At 40.3% G+C, this 20280-nt stretch overlaps 1 protein-coding gene across 1 annotated transcript in view; it reads left to right on the top strand.

The window, feature by feature from the left end:
* Positions 1-20280, top strand: part of AVEN (apoptosis and caspase activation inhibitor) — a 195934-nt gene that overhangs the window by 173974 nt on the left and 1680 nt on the right. The window contains exons 3-4 of the mRNA XM_047074663.1: positions 15580-15650; positions 17466-17561. Of these exons, the coding sequence (XP_046930619.1) occupies positions 15580-15650; positions 17466-17561 (167 nt within the window). The remainder of the gene's footprint in view (positions 1-15579; positions 15651-17465; positions 17562-20280) is intronic.

Below are 20280 nucleotides of genomic sequence, written 5' to 3'. Positions count from 1 at the left end.
AATTACAATTCTGACATAAAGACCATTTTAGCAATAATACATTTTCACAATGTAGTTATAAATAAATGAGCATAATATGGATCACTCACTAAAATTTAACTTGAGAACCCGAGTACAATTGACTGGACATAGGCATGTGGAGCAGCAGAAAGGAGTTTAGGTTCCCGTCCCTTAGAGTTAGAAGCCCTGCATTAGTGGGAAGAAAGAGGGCTGCCCATTTGCCATATTCAGCAGAGGAAATGAAAGGACCAAGCCTGTAGACATTGGGATGCTGTAGGTACTGCGGTGGGGGACCCATGTGTGGTGAATGCATGAACCCTTTCCTTCTCTTCAATGTGTGAAACTCGCTGGTGCAAGAGTCATCCTGGGGCACCTGGGTGGCTCAGTAGGTTAAGCGTCCGACTTTGGTTCAGGTCAGGATCTCGCGGTCCATGAGTTCGAGTCCTGCGTCAGGCTCTGTGCTGACAGCTCGGAGCCTGGAGCCTGCTTCTGATTCTGTGTCTCCCTCTCTCTCTGCCCCTCCCCTGCTCGTGCTTGTGCTGTCTCTCTCTCAAAAATAAATAAGGATTAAAAAAAATAAAAAGTTATTCCATAAGCCCCACAAAGCAGCCAGCCCAGAGCATTATAATTCTTTCTTTAGAAATCTCTAATTATGCACCGCTTTTTGAAATTTCTTAGGACGGAGTTCTGAATTTACTTTGTACACAAATCTGCTTCTGTTTGTGTCCCATCTCTAAATTACAGAGATGGGAAAGTGGCATGGAAAGTGACTGTCTTCTCTTTTACTTGCTACCCCTTTTCCTTGGAAAACAAAAGTTCAAAAGGGGATACAAACATCCAACCATTTCCGTGGGTGATCATGAACTAATCTGTTCTCATCTGAAGAAAAGCTTATTGTCAATTAACATTTTGGATGTTATATGATGTCATTATTGATGACAACAGGTTATGTATTAATCACTTTTTAAAAAAACTTTCCTGTGTTATTACTTATGTTAATTTCACTACTAAATGATGTTACTGATGAGCAATTTTAGGATCTGCTCATCTCCTAAACATTTCAGGCAAAGAGTAGTAGGCAAAAAGTATCCCAATATCTGGGATACTTTCCTCCTGTCCAGATAACTCGAAAAGCCAACATTACACCCTTATCTAAAATTGGATTCTGTCCTTATAAATTTTAATTAATTTTCTGATTTTAAAAGCATCCTTCCAGAAAATTCAGTTCTAATCTGATCAAGTCTTTAATTCTAACACCCAGTTTATAGGAAATATAAGGAATAAAAGAACAGATTAGATAATATGAAAGTACAAATCAGTAAAATCCAGGAAGTGAAAAAACTGACAGGTCAAATGGTCTCATTTCTTCAACAAATAAATTATGAATGCTAAAGATATTTAAGGGACACATCAACTAAATGTCTTGTGGGTATTTATTTGGATTATGATTTGAATACACCAGTACATCAGATACAAAAAACAATCTCCTGGGGCATCTGGGTGGCTCATTTGGTTGGGTGTCCGACTCTTGATTTTGGCTCAGGTCATGATCTCATGGTTTGTGGGTTCGAGTCCCACACTGGGCTATGTGCTGATGGTGCAGAGCCCGCTTGGGATTCTGTCTCTCCCTCGCTGTCTCTCAAAAGAAATAAATAAATGTAAAAAAACAAAATAAAAACAATCTCCTCACCATCCCTCCCCAGCCCACCAGAGAAACCTACGCATTTTATGGAGATATTTAAATATTATGTGCATATTTTATAGTATTAATTTATTATGTAATCACTGCCATTTTACATATTGTAATATTATTGTTGTTATTAAAAAGACACCTTATACTTTAGGGATAGATGCCAAAATTAAAAAAAAGACATATTATCTGGTTGATACCAGGCTCCAGATGGGGCTAAATTTGCATACGTACATGCTTAAGATAAATTAGGCCCTTAACTTGCTGAATTCTGCCCAGTGGCATCTCTTGGAAATGTAGTAAACATGAAATGGAGAAAAGCTGGTTAATTATGTCAAAATGATTGCTAAAACTTGTCAAATGGAATTTGGTAAACAGATTCCACTGGTTCCTTGCCTAGGCAAAGTTTCTCATATAGTCGTAGTAAAGAGAGAAGATAATTCTTCCTTTAAAAAAGCAGCAGTAAACCCAACATTTATTACCCTCATTCTACTCCTAAAACATAAGAAATACACCAATGGTTTAGAGCTATTCCTCTGATAGTGCACTTGTATAAATTCTACATTGAGCTTTGAAACTTTGAAGAAGTGTTACTACTTTTGATAATACCCGTGAAAAGCAAAATGGTTATTTTGGGTATACAATAAAACACAAACATGATCATCAAACTGAAAACACTGGAGTTGGCATCCAAACAACAGGTGTTTTTTATAGATAATCCACTGATGTTCCTTTAATTTAACCATAAATGTATTCTGAAAAGTGTTAAGTAAAGCTTTTAGAAAGTCAGTCACATTTTAAGGATGTCAAGGGATCTCAGTACAGATTTCCTCTGCTATCTGAAAGCAGAGTGTTCCTATGAAAGCTCTTTGAAGCCAAAATGGTGTCAAGTGATGAGCATTTCTACTTTCTTAAAGTTTGCTTTACGCCCTTTCACTTCTATGAATGACCTACATTAGTCCCTGTTCTCACTGAAAGAAATTGGAAGAGGATTTTTGCCTTTACAAAAAAAAGCTATTACCATACTATCGTAGGTCTGTCGTAAATGTGGAGTGGCATAGCATGAAATTCTGGAAAGTGGAGGATACCTGTATTTATGTGAGCTCACGAATCCTTTGGTATAATCCGCAAGTTACTCAGTTTATCAAGTTACTGCCGTATAGTTTTGTGTTTTTTGGGTATCAGATTTTTAAAAAGACTCTGTCTTCGAGATGTGGAATGTAAACTTTAAGTTAAAGAAAGCCAAGTGCACTGTAAGGCACTTACATAATGAGAATCAACATCCTTACTACTGACAGCCTTAAACACATCTACCAAGGCAACTTGTGACTTTCTGATAAAAGTAATGTATATCATTTATATAAATAATTCCAGGACCCAAAAAGTGCCCATCAAAATATGTTCAGTAATAGCAAATACCAAGGCTTCTGAACACGTTGTTTGCATTTCTGCTTCATAGTGCTGCACTTAAGTGTTGAACACTCTTATCATCAAAATAAATACTGGCATCTATGTGAAGAAAAAAAATAGCCATGAAATGGATCCCAGCAGGCCTGGGAGTGCTGGCCTAGGCCAAGGTTCATAGTTAGGGATTGGTTCTGGAAAGGTGCTGTTCAAAATAACTGTGGTCTTAAATAGCTAAAGTCTAGGAGACAGGGTTCAGTACTCAGTGCCAGGTACCAGGGTTAGAATCTGTGGGCCAGTGAGTAAGAACAGAGACCCAAGAGACTTAACACTAACTCCCTCTCTGCTAATCTGAACAGGTGACAGGGATTCACCATGTTATTAGGTGAGGTGTATACTTCTCCCCGGTTTCGTTCTGTCCCACTATGTTTCCTTTTCCCTTCTGTCACTATTTAAAAGTCTGCCGCTCTCCAGATTAGCGACTCTGGATATTAATTAGGAGGAAATGGCATGTTCGTAGGCATGGAGACTTGTCTGTTCCCAAACATTTCATAGAGGTCCCACAACATTTTTCCCTGAGCTAATTACCAGTCAGGATAGCTCCTCCAATTCCTTAGCTTCATGTTTGGGTTCTAGGTTCTCAAGAATGGCTTGGAGAGATGGCATATAGCCATGGTAATGTTAATTAGAATGAGCTATTATCCTATGTGGACAAAGAGAACTTTTGTGTCTTCTACCCTCTATGTTTCGAAGGTGACAATTTGGCCCTGCTATTTTATTTTATGTTGTGTTATGTTATGTTATGTTATGTTATGTTATGTTATTCTGTTTCTGTTTTTGTTTTTGTTTTGTTTGGGTTTGTTTGGGTTTGGGTTTGGTTTGGTGTTGTCTCATTTACTCTGTAAACAGCTTAAGGATAATGATCACTTGAGAGTTAGTATGTGTTTAGGTATTCATGTAAAATGTGCTTAACGGATACGTAGGACGAATTGAGTTTTGCTAAGCCTGGCTATTATTGTGGAATACAGCGCTGAGCAGTAAACCTTAGTAACTGGTTGCAAGTGTTGAGTCACGTGAAGAATATGACCCAGCTTCTCTTCAGTCATGTCTTACCTCTTCACCCCTCACCACACTTCAGCCATCCTGGCCTTTCTTCTGCTTCTCGAATGGCCAAACTCCCTTCTATCTTGAGGCCTCTGCTCATGTTGTTTCTCTGGGGACATGTTGCCCTGCCAGGCTCATTCCAGGTGTCCTCAAAAACCAGAATTGGGAAAGGTTAAAAAAGAAAACCAAGAGGAAGAAGAAGTTCAGACTCCCTTTCACAGGTTCTGTGTCGCCTACATGAGTTGACCTCAGTAAAAGCAGTTGGCTTATAGTCTCTTCTCTTCAGCTTGGGTATTACTAGTGCTTGCTAGAGCTGCTCAGCTGAAGATTTTATGGAGAATATTATGTTTCTGAGAAATGAATCTGACTCGGAAAATCCTTATGTGATTTTCAAAAGAGGCTTTATAGAATCTTACAAATGAGAATAGAAGCTGGAGGAAGAGCTGTCAGCAGTTAAAAGGTGTGAGTTTGGATTTTATACTAAGATGTGAATTAGTACCAGAGAGATGGTTTCAGTGAACTGAGGTACAGTAAGAAAATAATCAGACAAGTGAAAGATAAGACAATAGGAAGACTTCTTAATTCTTCACTTATGAGACTCTGGCATACGTTTAGCAGGTAAACAACAAATTGAAAGCAATCTCATATTCCTGATAGAAATGAGCTTTCAGACATTTTCTCCAGCAAACCCCAAACGGTGTCCTCTGAGGGTGTGCTTTGAGCCATCTGTTCCATCGTCAGATTGCAGTCTTTGGTGCTTTTGATTATTTGACATTAACCTTGATGGAGAACTCTTCATTGCAAGAAGAAAACTTGGGCAGATTAAGGTAGAAAATAACCATGTTTGAGAGACGTAAGTAATAATAAGGGTAGATTGATTTTCAAAAAAGTACTCAGTATAGAGACAGAAAAATGAAACCATAAGGAGCCACGGATGATAGGCCACGGAATTCAGGCAAGGTTTGACTCTGCTAGGAGACCACATTGCTGAGTTTCAAAGTGAGCTTTGGAGAGTACTGTAGTACTAGTGGGATTGTGCTTTTTTCTGTATTACTGCACTGAAGTGTGTGTGTGTGTGTGTGTGTGTGTGTGTGTGTGTGTGTGTACCTAAGCATCATTCTACAGGTGTCAGGCTATTCTCCAGGTAATGACAGTTTGGCGTTGGCCCCGTTCTTCTTTCTCATCTCTCTCTGGAAGTGAATTGTGTGTCACTATAAGATTACTGATGGCATTAGAGGGCAGTCTACTTGAGGTATTAATCATGGAACCTTTGATTATTTGTATGATGGTTTTCGCTAACTTTTGGGTGTCAGAAAGGCTATAAATAAAGTACAAATAAGTGGACTTCATCTTTTTTCCCCTTAAGTTTATTTATTTTGACAAAGCATAGGAGGGGCAGAAAAAGGGAAAGAGAGAGAATCCCAACCAGGCTCTACACTGTTAGCACTGAGCCTGACGTGGGGCCTGAACTCGTGAACTGTGAGATCATGGCTTGAGCCGAAAGCAAGAGTTGGATGCTTGACTGACTGAACCACTCAGGCATCCCTGGGCTGAATATGTTAAGTAAATCAACACCATAAGCATATTGTTATGTGTATATAGGCATCAAACAAGAAAGGGACAGCGCAAACCCTTCTAAAGGTTTAGGGAAGGAATTTAACCCTCCTTTTGTGTGTGTGTGTGTGTGTGTGTGTGTGTGTGTGTGTGTGTGTTTTGTGTAGCCCCTTCTTGACTTGTTCAACTCCAGATCTGAGAGCCAGGAGAGCAGGGAGCGTGTCTTATATATTTATATTATTAACACCCAATAGTGTTTGGCACATAGTTGTGCTGAAAATTGTATGAAAGAATGAAAGAGTTACTAAGTACGTGAATTGTTACTCTTGAAGTTGAAGAAGTTACTAAATAAGTGAATTGTTACTCCTAAAGTTGTTAACTTCACATATGCCCATTTCCCCTGAGAAAGGTAGTAAACTATTTCGGTAAAATTCTTACATTATGCCGGAAACTAGAAATTTATCCTACACTTACCTCAGACCAGAATTAGAGAAAAAAGCTGAAAGGCATGTATTCTCTAAAGTTAATTTTAACTACAGTTTGAGAAGTTTGGATGTTACAAGCATTTCACTGAAATAGAGACAACTCACACTTCAGTGAGCACAATCACTACCCTAGAAATTGACCCTTACTAACTACCCCTTGAGTAGGACCTTCTGATAATTTTCAGAGAGGGTACAATTGACCCTTGACCGTCACAGGGTTTGGGTGCCAACCCCCCGTGCAGCTAAAGGTCCATGTGTAACATTTGACTCCCCTCCCCAATTTAACTACTACTGGCTACTGTTGACTGGAAGCCTTACTGATTATGTAAACCATTGATTAATACATATTCTGTATGTTATGTATATTATATATCATATATACTTACAGCACAGTAAGCTAGAGAAAAGAACATGTCAAGAAAGTCATGAGAAAATATTTACAGTATTGTATTTATTGAAAAAAATCATATAAATGAACATGTGCAGTTCAAAACTGTGTTATTCAAAGTCAACTGTGCTTGCTTCCCCATCCCATACTCATTCTCTTTCTCTTCAAACCCCTGATTCTCATCTGGGCCAACAGCCACCTGGGAAGAAATCAATTATCCCACATCCCTTGTAGCTTAATAAAACAATATGCTACTGCCAAAAGAGAAATAAGTGGAAATGTTCTGTGGTGGTTTCTGGGAAAACATAACTGACAGATGGTGCATGCCTTTTGCCCATTTTTCTTCAAGTCTTCTTGGATCTTGCTGTCTGGAATTTTAATGGGATAGCGGGAGCCCTGGTAATCATCTTAAATCATGGCGAGGAGAGTCTTCATAGGAATGGCAGAGCAATGAACTGGAAGGAACCTGGGCCACCATGCCAGCATTTGACTGCCTAAGTGTTAACTTCATTTGGTTGATAGAGATATAACTTCTTACCTTGTTTAAGCCATAAATTCGTAGGTCTTCATTACACACAGCCAGACGTAATCCTAAGGGACGCACTATTTTAGTACAGGTCATTGTAACATCTTAAGATTCCATTGTTTGGCTGAGGATTGGTCCTTCATTTCTCTTATTTATTCTGCCTTGTCTAATCATTTGCTTCCGTCTTGGAATTCTGTGCCAGGGTTTGATGTTGGCCTTGTTTCAGAAAATAATTGATCTTGAGGCGCCTAGGTGGCTCAGTCAGTTGAGCATCCAACTCTTGATTTCAGCTCAGGTCATGATCTCATGGTTCGTGGGTTCTAGACCTGCATCAGGCTCTGTGCTGACAGTGTGGAGCCTGCTTGGAATTCTCTCCCTCTCTCTCTGCCTGTCCCCATTCCCACACTCTCTAAACAAACAAACAAACTTAAAAAAAAAAAGAATTGATCTGAGAGATTTTACGAGATTGTCTACAATGGTACAGGGTTAATACAGAATATTCACCATTTTGTGGAAAACAGCTAGATTCTAAATTCCAGAATGTCAGCATCATCCTTCTCTCATAAAGCCTAGAACCCTCTTAGTGTACTTGAGTGTATTTGGCTTTTCCTTCAACATAATCCATGCAGATGGGAAAGCCACATTTTAGGGGCATTGGAAAGATAGGCACATCTTACTATGTAGTGCTCAATGTGGATATTTGATGCTCAGGGGCTTTTGGGGCCCCACATCTGGTGAGAAACCTAATTGTAGGTCACTGTTGAGCAGGAGGAGAGATTTTTCTTACCTCTCCTGTTATTTTGGCTCAGCCTAACTTTTTTATTAATCACTGTAGTGGCTTGTATAATATTTCTTACAAAGAGTTAGCTGTTGCTTTGTTTTGGGTAAATATCAAAGTGTTTGACATCTATATTTAGAAAACTTCATCCATGGGAGCTAGACATTGGGTGGCAAAGATTTTTTTATGTCCTTTAAGCTAAACTGTGGGTCATCTCTGGTGTGATTTGTGTCAGCCTGTGGATTTAGGATCCACCTTGACTTCCCAAATATCTCATAGATGAGAATAGAGAAATTCAGAGAGAGAAAAAGGGTATATTTCATTTTCCTATAGCAGCCATCGTGATGACTATTTGGACTTACTCTCTTTCTATGAAGATTGTGAACTTGTCAGCCTGTGGAGTTCATTTGTGATTTCCCAGAGACCTATGTCCTGGTCGAGGGCATATTCTCAGGGCTGTATGGCAAATGTGATCACGATAAAGAGCCAGGAAAATGGAGCTTAAAACTAAGTATTCATTCAGAACTAGTGATATATTCCTCTTGCTTTCTAGACTTGGTTTCTGAAAGGATGCACCGCAACTCGGCCACTTGGGCCAGTTTTATGAGAAAGAGCTCCAAATACATAGGACAGATGTCAGTTATGGGAATTGGCTGCCACTACTGAATTAGTAGGTATTACTAGGCTTGGGCACATCTTCTGTCTTTTGCGCTCACTCTTCATGTACACCTGATGTATATTGTTGGAACTGGGAATCTTAGTGGGTTCTTATTGCCCACATAAAGGTCGTTCCTTGTAATCCCACCTGAACTTTCTCTGGAGAGCTTCATGGTTGTATTAAGTGCTTTCAATTTTTTTGCTGGTGGGGCTGAAAGGGTAAGCTTATAATCCAAAGCTGTGTTATCTATGACTAGATGGTAAGCTTTTTGAAAGCATATTAATATGGTACTGTGGAATTCTAACAAGTATAGTGTCCGCTTTGTTACTGATTCTAACACTTGTGTTAGACCAATTTGGGAAGGAAGGCAGAGTGAGAATCCTGGGTATTGTAAATACAGTGACGGAGTTGCTCATCACCTTTATTTCTCCAGTGCTATCATTAGCAGAATACTACGGTTACCAGAGTTCTGTGAAACTGTTTTATTTTTAAAAGTCGTATTGTGGTTATTTAAAGGAACCCCTGAAGTAATCCCTTTCCTAAAGTGAAGAATTATTTACTTTTGAGTTTGAATTTTCATGATCTTCCAACATGTCAGCTTGTCTAATGTTAGTAGGTCAAATGTCATAAATATTTGTTACCTGTTTTTGTTCTAGGAAACTCAGACAGCCAAGAAGCCTAGTGGAAATAATTTTATTAATTATAGGTGTAATAACAAATGGTAGGACTCAAGAGGTGTTGGTGTTCAGCCATTAACTGACCATCTAGCTTTGGTTAGACCACTGAGCCTGTCTAGACCTAAGGTTTCTCTATTCTTCTACAAAGGGAGGGTTATAATGAATGACACCTATGGTTCCGTGGTCCCAGCCTATGAGATCTATGCATATTTTGTCTTAAATGCGTTCTGAGAAGGTCTTCGTCCTCAAGAAATTTTAGCTTTTTTTTTTTTTTTTTTTAGATTTCCTTCTTTGTGGCTAGTGGCTAGGTTCCAAAAGTAACATGTGCTTGTTGTTTACAAAGGAAAATTCAACTGGAAAATGTATTATGCAGAAAGGAAAGTCTCCTTCAATCCCATCCTCTGAGAGAGAATCATTCTTAAATTAGGTATATAATTATCTTGGCTTATTTCTATGCATATATTAGTATTTTTGTGATACATACACATGTGTATATAGCATGTGTGCATATGCATATTGCATGCATATATATCTTATTTATGCTGTACTAAAACTTGATTTTTTCAGGTAGCAGTTGAAATAATATCTTTGCACATCAGTACATATAGTTACCTTCTTTTTTTAATTGAGGTGTGATTGACATGTAATACTATGTTAGCTTTAACTGTACACCATAATGATTCAACATTTGCATGTGTTGTAAAATGATACCCACAAATCTACTTAACATCTGTTACATAGTTACAATTTTCTTTCTTGTGATGAGAACTTTTAAGATCTACTCTCAGTAACTTTCAATTATGCAATACAGTAGGATTAACCATAGTCACCATGCTGTACGTTACATAAGCTACCTTATTTTTCAAATGCCTCGTACAGTGTCACTAACTGAATATTGGAGGCACACCAAAATCAAATTGTGGCCAAATGGTCAAGTGGTACATCATATTTAGCTGAAACTAAAGCTAAATATCACTGTCATAGAATGGATGTCTGGAATACAAAAAAAAAAAAATCTGAAAACTTAACAGAACTTGAAAATTTTTAATAAAAGGTTATAGTAGTCAGATTTAATTTTGACAATATATATTCTCCTTTTTCCCCAATACCTGGCGTTGGATTATTCCTGCGGTCACTATAATATACTACACAGAGTATAGTACCGCTGATATTAATGTTGTCCCTCGGCAACTAACCTTGTCCTCTCCAATAATAACTAGGTAATAGACTAGGTAAAGACTTACAACCTCATTAACCACTGGCCTTGGAGATTTGTGTGACGATCATGAGTTTAATGGAAGGAATCTCAGAAATTGAAGCATTGTGCACTGCCGGAAACATACTCTCTCGATGTTTTTAGGAGCATACTTAAGATTGCTGCCAACACATATATCCAACTTTTTAATATTTTTGTTGCCTCATACAATTAGTTATTTGAAAAAAATCTGTCATTAACTTTGGCTCTAAAATTGTGGCAGTAAATTAATGTGGTTGACTTTCAAGATGTAACAGAATTGTTTCAATATCACGTGTATCTGTATCTTGGCTTTCCTTGCATATACACCAGCTTCCCCATGATTTCTGCGATAGACTGATACGAGACTTCTTATATGTTAGAAAAATGTGAATTCTCAAAGTATATCAGTTTCGTTTAAATATGCCCCCTGCCTTATTTAGCAAATTCTAGTGAATAAATCATGTTCTTAATAAGCTAACATTGGATTTAGCAGACCTGTGATTTTGGCATTCTTATCAAAGTAGAATATTAGGGGGTTTTTGTTGCTCAAGCAGCCTGTGTAACAGGTACCGGCTCTTCCTCCATCTTGTTTTAGGGTTTTGTGTAAGTGCACAACAAGGCAGGCCCACAACCTCTTGTAACTCATGAAATTAGTCTTTGGCTGAGGAAGAAGAAGAAAGAAAGTACAGCACTCCTTTCATGCTTTCTAGTTCTGTCCATTACACTGTGCCTTAATTACCATCTAAACATACATTGTGACCGAAACTTTGAATGCTTGCAGGTCTTAAGACACCCATGTTTGTTCATTGTCAACCACAGTTAGCTGTCACTGTTCATTGGTTTCTACTCTATACTTCTCCATCTGGACTCACCATGTGAGTGTGAGAGACCAGGAACTCTTCCAACAAGAGAGTAAAGCAGGAGCAGGATTGAATAGATTGTTAAGGAACTGTGCTGTTTGTTTGAGAGAGTGTGAGCAGGGGAGGGGCCAAGGGGCCAGGGTTGGGGGGGGAGGTAGAGGAGGGAGGGAGGGAGAGAGAGAGAGAGAGAGAGAGAGAGAGAGAGAGAGAGAATATCAATCTGAAGCAGGCTCCATACCTAGCGAAGAGCTGGACATGGGGCTTGTTCCCACAGATCGTGAGATCATGGCCTGAGCCGAAACGTAGAGTCAGACGCTCAACTGATTGAGCCACCAGGTGCCCCTGTGCTGTTTTATTTAAAGTAGGTCTACATGTCCAAATGTCTGATGCACAGGGTAGAGGAGTAGCACATTTGGTACTATCACCATTGTTTTTGTGCATGTTGCAGTATAATTGAGGAAGAAGAATTTCGGTAACACCTTTTCCAGAAGCACTCTTGAAATGCTAAGATTCATGATTTCCACAAGTCTGGATACTCTTTCACCTTCAGTGACAGGATCAGAGCAGTTGGCCTTCTTTCGTAGGCATTTGAACAAGCTTATTTTTCAATGTTGGCCTCTCTATGATTTATTATAATTTTAAAAATGTGTTTTTGAAGTTTGATTACTGTAAGCAAATTGTGTTTTCAGCATCTCACTTTCCTCAAGCATTTTCTTCTTTGTATTTTTTATGTGTACATTTTATATGAATCATGATGACTTCGTGGATGTCATTGTGATTTTGTAGATTTTCCTATTCTTTTTTTTTTTTTTAATTTTTTTTCCAACGTTTTTTATTTATTTTTGGGACAGAGCGAGACAGAGCATGAACGGGGGAGGGGCAGAGAGAGAGGGAGACACAGAATCAGAAACAGGCTCCAGGCTCTGGGCCATCAGCCCAGAGCCCGACGCGGGGCTCGAACCCACGGACCGTGAGATCGTGACCTGGCTGAAGTCGGACGCTTAACCGACTGCGCCACCCAGGCGCCCCGATTTTCCTATTCTTAAAATGTTTACATTGCTCAATTATAAAATCCATGTCTGATAAGTCAAATATCTTAACCTCTGTGGATCTTTTTAGGGTTTTATCCCCCCCTCCCCCCATCACCTTAGTTTTTTGTTACCTTGGTCTCCTCTCCTGATATGCTTGATGGTTTTTAATGAACTCTGGACACTGGTTATGAAACATAGTAGAGATAATTTTAGGCTATTGATAATGTCATTTTCCTCCAAAAAGGATTTACTTTTGCTTCTTATGGGCAGAATCAGAGACTGAGATGATTTATAGCTTTGCCTTAGACTGTGGGAGGTCTGGCTTATTCCTACTTCATCCCCACCATTACTCCTTCTCCTTCTCCTTCTCCTTCTCCTTCTCCTTCTCCTTCTCCTTCTCCTCCTCCTCCTCCTCCTCCTCCTCCTCCTCCCTCTCCCCCTCCTCCTTCTCCTCCTTCTCCTTCTCCTCCATCTCCTTCTCCTCCTCCTCCTCCTCCTCCTTCTCTTCTTCCTCCTCCTCCTCCCCCTCCTCCTTCTTCCTTTTAATGTTTATTTATTTATTTTTGAGAGAAAGCATGCAAATGGTGGAGGGGAGAGAATCCCAAGCAGGCTCCATGCACAGAGCCTGATGGGGTTCAATCTCACAACTGTGACCTGAGTCAAAATAAAAAGCTGGACACTCAACCAACTGAGCCACCCAGGTGCCCCCCAACTCCCACTTCTAAGATGTACTCATCAGGGCTCCCATGTGAATGTCTTGGGTTTTCCAAGATTCTTCCTCATCCTTGGGCCCTGAATTCCAATTTTTGCCCTGTACCTTAAAACTAGCAAAAGCTCTCTGCATTCCCTGGTTGTTACTTTATGCTCAGTTCTTCAGTTTCTCAGGACCACCTGTGGGAATGAATAAATGCCTCAAAGGGAAAAGCAGTTCTAAATGTCAGGCTTACCTCCTTAGCTTCTCTTCTTTCTGAGACCTTTGTCACTTGTGTGCTAAGTGGCTCTTTTTGGCCTAGTGTTCCTAAGCTGTTCTCAGTAAGAGGATTGTTTTACATCAAGCTATTTAGCCATTGTTGTAATCTTACCTGTATTTGAAAGTGAATATTCAAATACTAGACAGTGTAGCATGCCTTGTTTGTATTACTGTTACCTTGCACTGGTTATATATTATTCTATGCAGTCATAGCATCATTTATAATGATTATAGCATTATTTATAATAGCATTATTATATAGCATTATTATATATTATACAACATTATTTATAATATAGAAGTTCAGGAATGCCAAAAATAACACTGAATATGGCATTCAGATATTTGGTCAAGTTTTAAAAATCTACCAGATTGATTTTTAATTTATTCATATATGTGTATATATATATTTATATATATTAGCAAATGGTATTTCTTATTTTCACTCCTTTTCCTCTTTTTCTACTAGGTGGTTTATTCTGGTTGATTTGCAGAAGCTCTTTGTGTGTAAGAGTTATTAACCCTTTGCTTATGTGTGCTATAAATGTTTATCATTAGCAAATACTGCTACATTTCAGATTTATTGAGGTTTTTGGTGGCCTTTTTATAGCTCTTTTTAACGTTTTTTTTATTTTTTATTTTTTTATTTTTATTTTTTTATTTTTGAGACAGAGAGAGACAGAGCATGAACGGGGGTGGGGCAGAGAGAGAGGGAGACACAGAATTGGAAACAGGCTCCAGGCTCTGAACCATCAGCCCAGAGCCCAACGTGGGGCTCGAACTCATGGACCATGAGATCGTGACCTGAGCTGAAGTCGGACGCCTAACCGACTGAGCCACCCAGGCGCCCCTATAGCTCTTTTTAAAAACTAACGTCGCACAGATATTTATAAAGAGAGTATCTGCTTTATAAATGCAGATACAATCATAATATATATGTACACACACTCATATCTATATATACATAAAAAACCTTATTATATCATTCAGATCCTTTATTGTCATAATTTTTGAGGGATCAAATTGATTTGCCGATGACTAAGAGTATTAACTTTACCCCTTCTAATAGTGGTGTTCTTGGTCCTTTTTACTTTTAATTTGATCTTGCCAAATGTTCATATTTCTGACCCATGTGTTTTGGAAATGATGGGGGTAGTATAGGGTCTAATTTTATCTTTGTCTCTTTAATTTTGAATTCTTCACTTCCTTTTTCCTCTTTTAATTTAGAAGAATGGATTCTATGGTTAAGTCACCTGAGAGGAATCACAAAAGAGTATAAATATGATATGAATGGGTAGAAGTGTGTGGGTCTTCTAGACAAGGGGGGAGGATTGAAAAAGAAAGAGCCTAGGATAGAATATGAAGTATGTTTGGAACGTGAAAAGCGGTCGACTCGAGCAGAAAGTCTGAAGAAATAGGAAGCAAACATGGGTTATTGAGGGAGGATCACATTTTGGAGAATCCTGAAAGCTAGGGAGAGAAAGAATTCTTCATGTGTAAATTAGATGTTCTTAATGCAGATAACCAAATAAGTATGCATTTACAAAATAAGCCCTGTGTCAAAGCTTGCTGTCCAGGATCATCTTTCATGCTTGTTTATGCTGATCTTACGTGTTCATTTTCCTTTATTCCACGAGCTCAGAGCAGCGCAACAGGATTCACATGAACTAATTTTGTGCACTTTCTTTGAGTTTTACTTTGCATTTGACATTCTAACCAGGTGAGTTTTAGAGTGATGGTTGAGGACGGTCACCTCACCTGAGAGAGATAGTAAAAGTCTGTCATATTGTGGGTAAATCTAGAACTTCTTTCCTTCAATTCGTTTCTTCTGCCTTTTCAGCTGCACCTGCTTCCCAAGTCATAAATCTCTGTTTCCTTGCATACATTAAGCAGATGAGATGAAAATGTGCTAAATACGAGTAGATGGCCATGTCTGCAGGCCTGAACTATTTTGTTGCCTCTCGAGTAGCATGGAGATGGTGGCTTACTGAGAATTGGGTGAACCGGTGAATGATGGCGCCCACAATATTTTCAAGGGCACAGATTACTGTGTAAGGATGTGGAAGCCAAGAACTTCGACTGAATGATGTCGCCGAATTCAGGACAGTTAGCTCTTCAGAAGTGGCACTTTTATGCCAGAGGGGAAATATAGAGAACTGAGCCTTTTCCTTTGGCTTTTGCATAAAATTGTGGTTTTTTTTTTTCTTCTATCTCTAGGGGACTCATTCTCTCAGTTCCGCTTTGTCGAGGAGAAGGAGTGGGATGGTGAAGCGTCGTGTCCAAAACAGGTAAGATAGTTTGGCTCGAATGCGGGTTGGCTCTGCTCAAGGCTGGAGACTAACATCCTTACATTATTGTTGAGATAGAGTCTCCGTGTAGAAAAGAGTAGTCATTCATGTACAGTTTAGTCTCCGTTACAGAAACCGTTCAGAAAATGTCTGGGAAGCTTAAATTATACAGGTCTTTGAAGCTAGAGTTCACCTTTACACCTGGCCATCTGTGTGAATTCCTCACATAGACTGGGCTGCAAGGTAGTGAGTTTATAGTCATGATTTTTGTGTGGATTGCTCTGCCGTTGGGCCTCTCTTCTTTCCCTTTCTGTGAAACTTCCCCTTGGAGTTGAAAAGTAATTTTTTCCCCCTCATACTGCTTTTGGTATCAGGTGAAAAAAAATCCTCAAGTTTATAGCTTTAGATAACTCTTTATCTATAATTAGAAGAATAAAGCTATAAAAATAAGGACAAATATCACAGAAGCCTTTCAGCGAATCCAGAAAGGCCAACCACTTCATTCGCTTTGTGTTCGTGCCGTACTTCCATCCCAAGGAGTTTCGATTCTTTTCCAAGTGGGATTTGACTGATTGTTTCCATATGAGAGATGACAGGTGTTCTTACCCTTTTACAAAGCGCAGAGAATGAGTGGTGGCTTGTCATGGGCTCCCTGACTCCATGGCTAGGGCATACTGTCTGATACAATGATTAGACAATCTGTCCACAGCTTCAGACAGGTGGCTGAATAGCAGACCTGAAGCCCAAGGGTCGGGCACCCTCCTCCCCATTCTGCTGTTAGCTCCGCACACACGCACACTGTAAGTGGTTCATTTTACCTCTGGACTGGTGTGATGTCTACTTGTTTGGGATGAGCATTGATTTACCACACTGTGCGGCGGGGGGTGTTACTTACAAAGTGACTGCCTGTCACTTTACATAGGGCATGTATTACCCCATGGAGAAAGTAGGGAATTAAAAATATTGGTCTGCTTGAGTCTGTGTGGGCAGATGCCTGAGGTGCAGTTTAGCATTCTAGGACAAATTGCAAACAGATAACCTCTCACATTTCAACTCCTTTTGGGCCGTGTTGACTCTCAGAGAATGTTTCAGTTATCCCGAGGGTTTCAAATAATCCTAAAGTTCTTCATTCATCAGAACACTAAGAACTTGTTCTTTACTAGATATTTTATTAGATGCAGTCTGTTCAAAGATGAACCAGACAGAGACCATGCTCGTGCATTGCCCGTAGCACGGTGGCTGACCTAAAGTAGATGATCAGCAAATATTTTTGTAATGAATGAAAAAGCGTGACATAAAATAAGTGGGGTCATCAGTGAATGAAGATAATACTGTGGGGACCACTTTGGGCTGGCAGGGATGGAGAGCAGCACCCGGGGAAAGAGATCGTTTGCTGCGTCTCGGCAGAGGAGTGTGATTCTGGGGGGTCCTGTCAAGGGAGGAGAGCTGAAAGACCGGCCGTGCTGAGAGTCAGGATGTCATTGGGGTGCAGTGTTCCCAGAGGAGGGGGCTTCAGGGGTTGTCCTGGGCCAGTTAGTACCAGCAGTTTGATCTTCATTTTCTTCTGGGGGGAAGTTTAGCATGTGGGTAAGAGCACAGACCTTGGAGAGACACGCCTGAAGGTGGGTGTATCTTAGTTCTAGGACTTGGGCTGACTTATTTCCTTCTCTCATGTTCTCATCTGTAAAATGGAACTAATAATAGGATATAACTTGGGGTTATAATGATGGTTTATTTCTATCATCTTCTGCCTTTTTCTAAAAGGTTATTTGTAATCATCACCTGATATATATGTAATTTTTTGTTTGTTGATAGAATTCGGCATTTTATGTGGACTGTGAGTCATTGGTTCGCGCCCTTCAAGAACTGCCTCTCTCGCTCCGACTCAATGTCGCTGCTGAATTGGTCCAGGTAAAAAACGCCGATAGCATCTTCCAGCCAGTGTGGGTTAGGGCAGCAGAAGAAAAAACGAGTGAAAAATATCCCTCTGCAGAATGTCTCACAGTGAGCTTTTCCTTTCGTAAATCTGAGGGTTTTGTATCAAGGTAGCATTTTGAAAAGTTTTAAGGGAGAATGAAGTAATTTTTAGAGTTTTTTTCTTTTCTTTTCTTTCTTTTTTTTTTTTTTTTTACATTTTACATTTGAAACATTTTGAAGGATCAAAGGCAATGGAACTGAATGAAATGTAAAAAGATAAAGTCTAGCTGGTGTTTTACTCACAAACTTATATGCCAGACTCTTTGTTAGCACTAAGGGGTGATCAGACAGACATGGTTCCTGCTCTTTGGAGCTTAATCTGTTGGGAAATTGGAGTATCAATCAAGTGACCCAATTGTGTTAAGTCCTACGAAGGAGAAGCCTAGTGTGCTGTGAGCATACATAATAACGAACCCGATCTACTTTGGTGTGCTTAAGAATGCCTTTCCTGCAGGAGTGTCCGATTAGCTGAGATCCAAAGTAGAACAACATCTGAGTTGGAATTTAAAGAAGAGTGACCCAACCGGATCTACCTTGGCAATACTGCTCATAACGATAATAGCAAGGGCCATTCTAGCTGCAGGATAGTGGAGAGTGGACCAGGGGAATAGGCAGAAGTGTCTGGTAAATGTGTGCATGCAGGCACGTGGCGGAGGAGAGTGGAGGAGGGGAAGCAAAACAGGAGGCCGCTGCATGGGTCCCGTGGGATCCCTGTGTGATCGTGTTGCTGGGGCTAGGGTGATGATGGTGGAGGTGACAGAGAGCTTGACTTTACTTTTGAGCACCTGTGGGTAAAACTGGCAGGACTTGGTCAAGTACTGGAAATGGAGAGCAAGCGAAGAATTGTTCTAGCTTTCCATCTTGTGCACCTAGGCGGTGGGGCAGCATCAGGAAAGGCAAGGTTGGGACATTACGGGTTTGTGCCTCTGAGATAGCAAAGTGCAAACAGTAGTTGGATAGAGAAATTGATGGTGCAGAATTAAGGGCTCAAAACATAAATGTAGGAGACACCAGCGTAAGACAGCAGTTGAATAATGAACTGAGACCAGGAGGCCCAGTGGATGAGACTACAGGAACTTGAAAATGTTAATTGTGGCTCCACTGAATTATTTAAAAAGCAAAACCCTGAGCAGTCCTAATTGTAAATAGAATCCCGGCAACTAAAACGATCAGCTTCATTCTGCACCTGAATGTGATGCTACGCTGGAGCAGATGCACAAATTGGTTACCCACGCGGGTTGAATTCAGGGCTGGAGGACAGTTAAGGGCAGGGCAGAGAAGTAGAGAGGACGGCATTTGCCTCTAAGGGGGAATCGCCATAGAGCTTTAGAAGTGTTTGGGGTTTTCTTACGGATTGGGAAACCACTGCTGTCTCTGCTGGGTGTCCAGAGATGTTCCAAGTCCCGCCATGCATCGTTGGGTCCCCCAGAATGAGAAATGGTTGTTAGCACTACACATCAGGGTAGCACTGAGATGAAGGTGATGGGGCCTCAGGACTTAGGGAGAAACAGGAAGCACTGTGAGCATTTGAAAGTGAGGATGTCGTATCAGTGGCAGGCCTTAGAAGAAAGGTATAAAACAATCACAGGAACTTTGAAAACCCGGGTCCTAGTTTTAAATCTCACCCCCACCCCACCCAGTGATGTAGAGCAAACTGTGTTTGCACATTTGAATTACTGGGGGAGTTAAAAAAGCAACACCAGACACCCAATCCAGAACAAATTCAATGACTCCAGGATTATAATGAAAGACCACATCCCAGCTTTATCTTGCACAGTGAGAATGATGGATGAATATTTATGTGTCAAGCCATACTGCTCTGAAAGCCCTGAGGGGTCATTAGCAAGCTGGATCTGCTCAGAATGCTTAAATGCAGGGACAGGTCTTCCAACAGTAGTTGAACCTCATTCTCCATCTACCCACCCTGCTGCCATGCTGGTCACCCCATGCCTCCCCGCCTCCCCGCCTCCCCACCAGAACAGAGCTTCTCAGTCTTCACTCCACATTACAGTCCCCTGAAGAGTTAACTTTTAAGTCATTACAGAAAAGTGCACGCATAAGTATGTATAACCATGGAATCTGCATCCAGAGCAAGAATCAGAATATTGCCAGCACCCCAGAAGCCACCCCTCCCTCGAGTCACTACTGCCCTAAAAACTACTATCCTGATTCCTAATACTAAAGATTAGTTTTGCCCATTTTTGTACTTTTTACGAATGTAATCAAGTGTGTTTTCTTTCCTGTCTGGCATTTTTTACTCAAATGTTAGCAAGCGTCCCTCTTAGCTTGGGGAGCTTGTCCCTTCACCTTTCTTATTCACACATTGATTGGCTGATTGCTTCTCGGTGCCTTTTACAGATGTTTATGTCCTCACAGATGGAAGTATACATACATTCATATAGACCTGTGGTGCTGCCAGCTCTCAGGGCAGTTATAGAAAGACATGGCCCTTTTGATTTCAGCTCTGAGTTAGCACACAGCGGAGGTGGGGCAGAGGGGGAGGCCCAGCCCTGTTGTGTTTCAGTGAGGTCTCCCATGTTTTAGCCCCCATCAGTAAGGAAGGGTGCTGGGGCAGGGCCTGAATTCGAGACCCTTTGTGGACTTGCTGTCTGGATAGAATTAGCCATTGCCCAAAGTTTGGCTTCCTTTGTTT

This window comes from Lynx rufus, unplaced genomic scaffold (assembly GCF_022079265.1).
Source record: "Lynx rufus isolate CCGP_SWC_20201006 ecotype Redwood Valley unplaced genomic scaffold, mLynRuf1.p SCAF_13, whole genome shotgun sequence".
NCBI classification, from domain to species: domain Eukaryota; kingdom Metazoa; phylum Chordata; class Mammalia; order Carnivora; family Felidae; genus Lynx; species Lynx rufus.
Note: the sequence above shows the minus strand (reverse complement) of the source record. Positions and strands in the feature narration are given on the sequence as shown.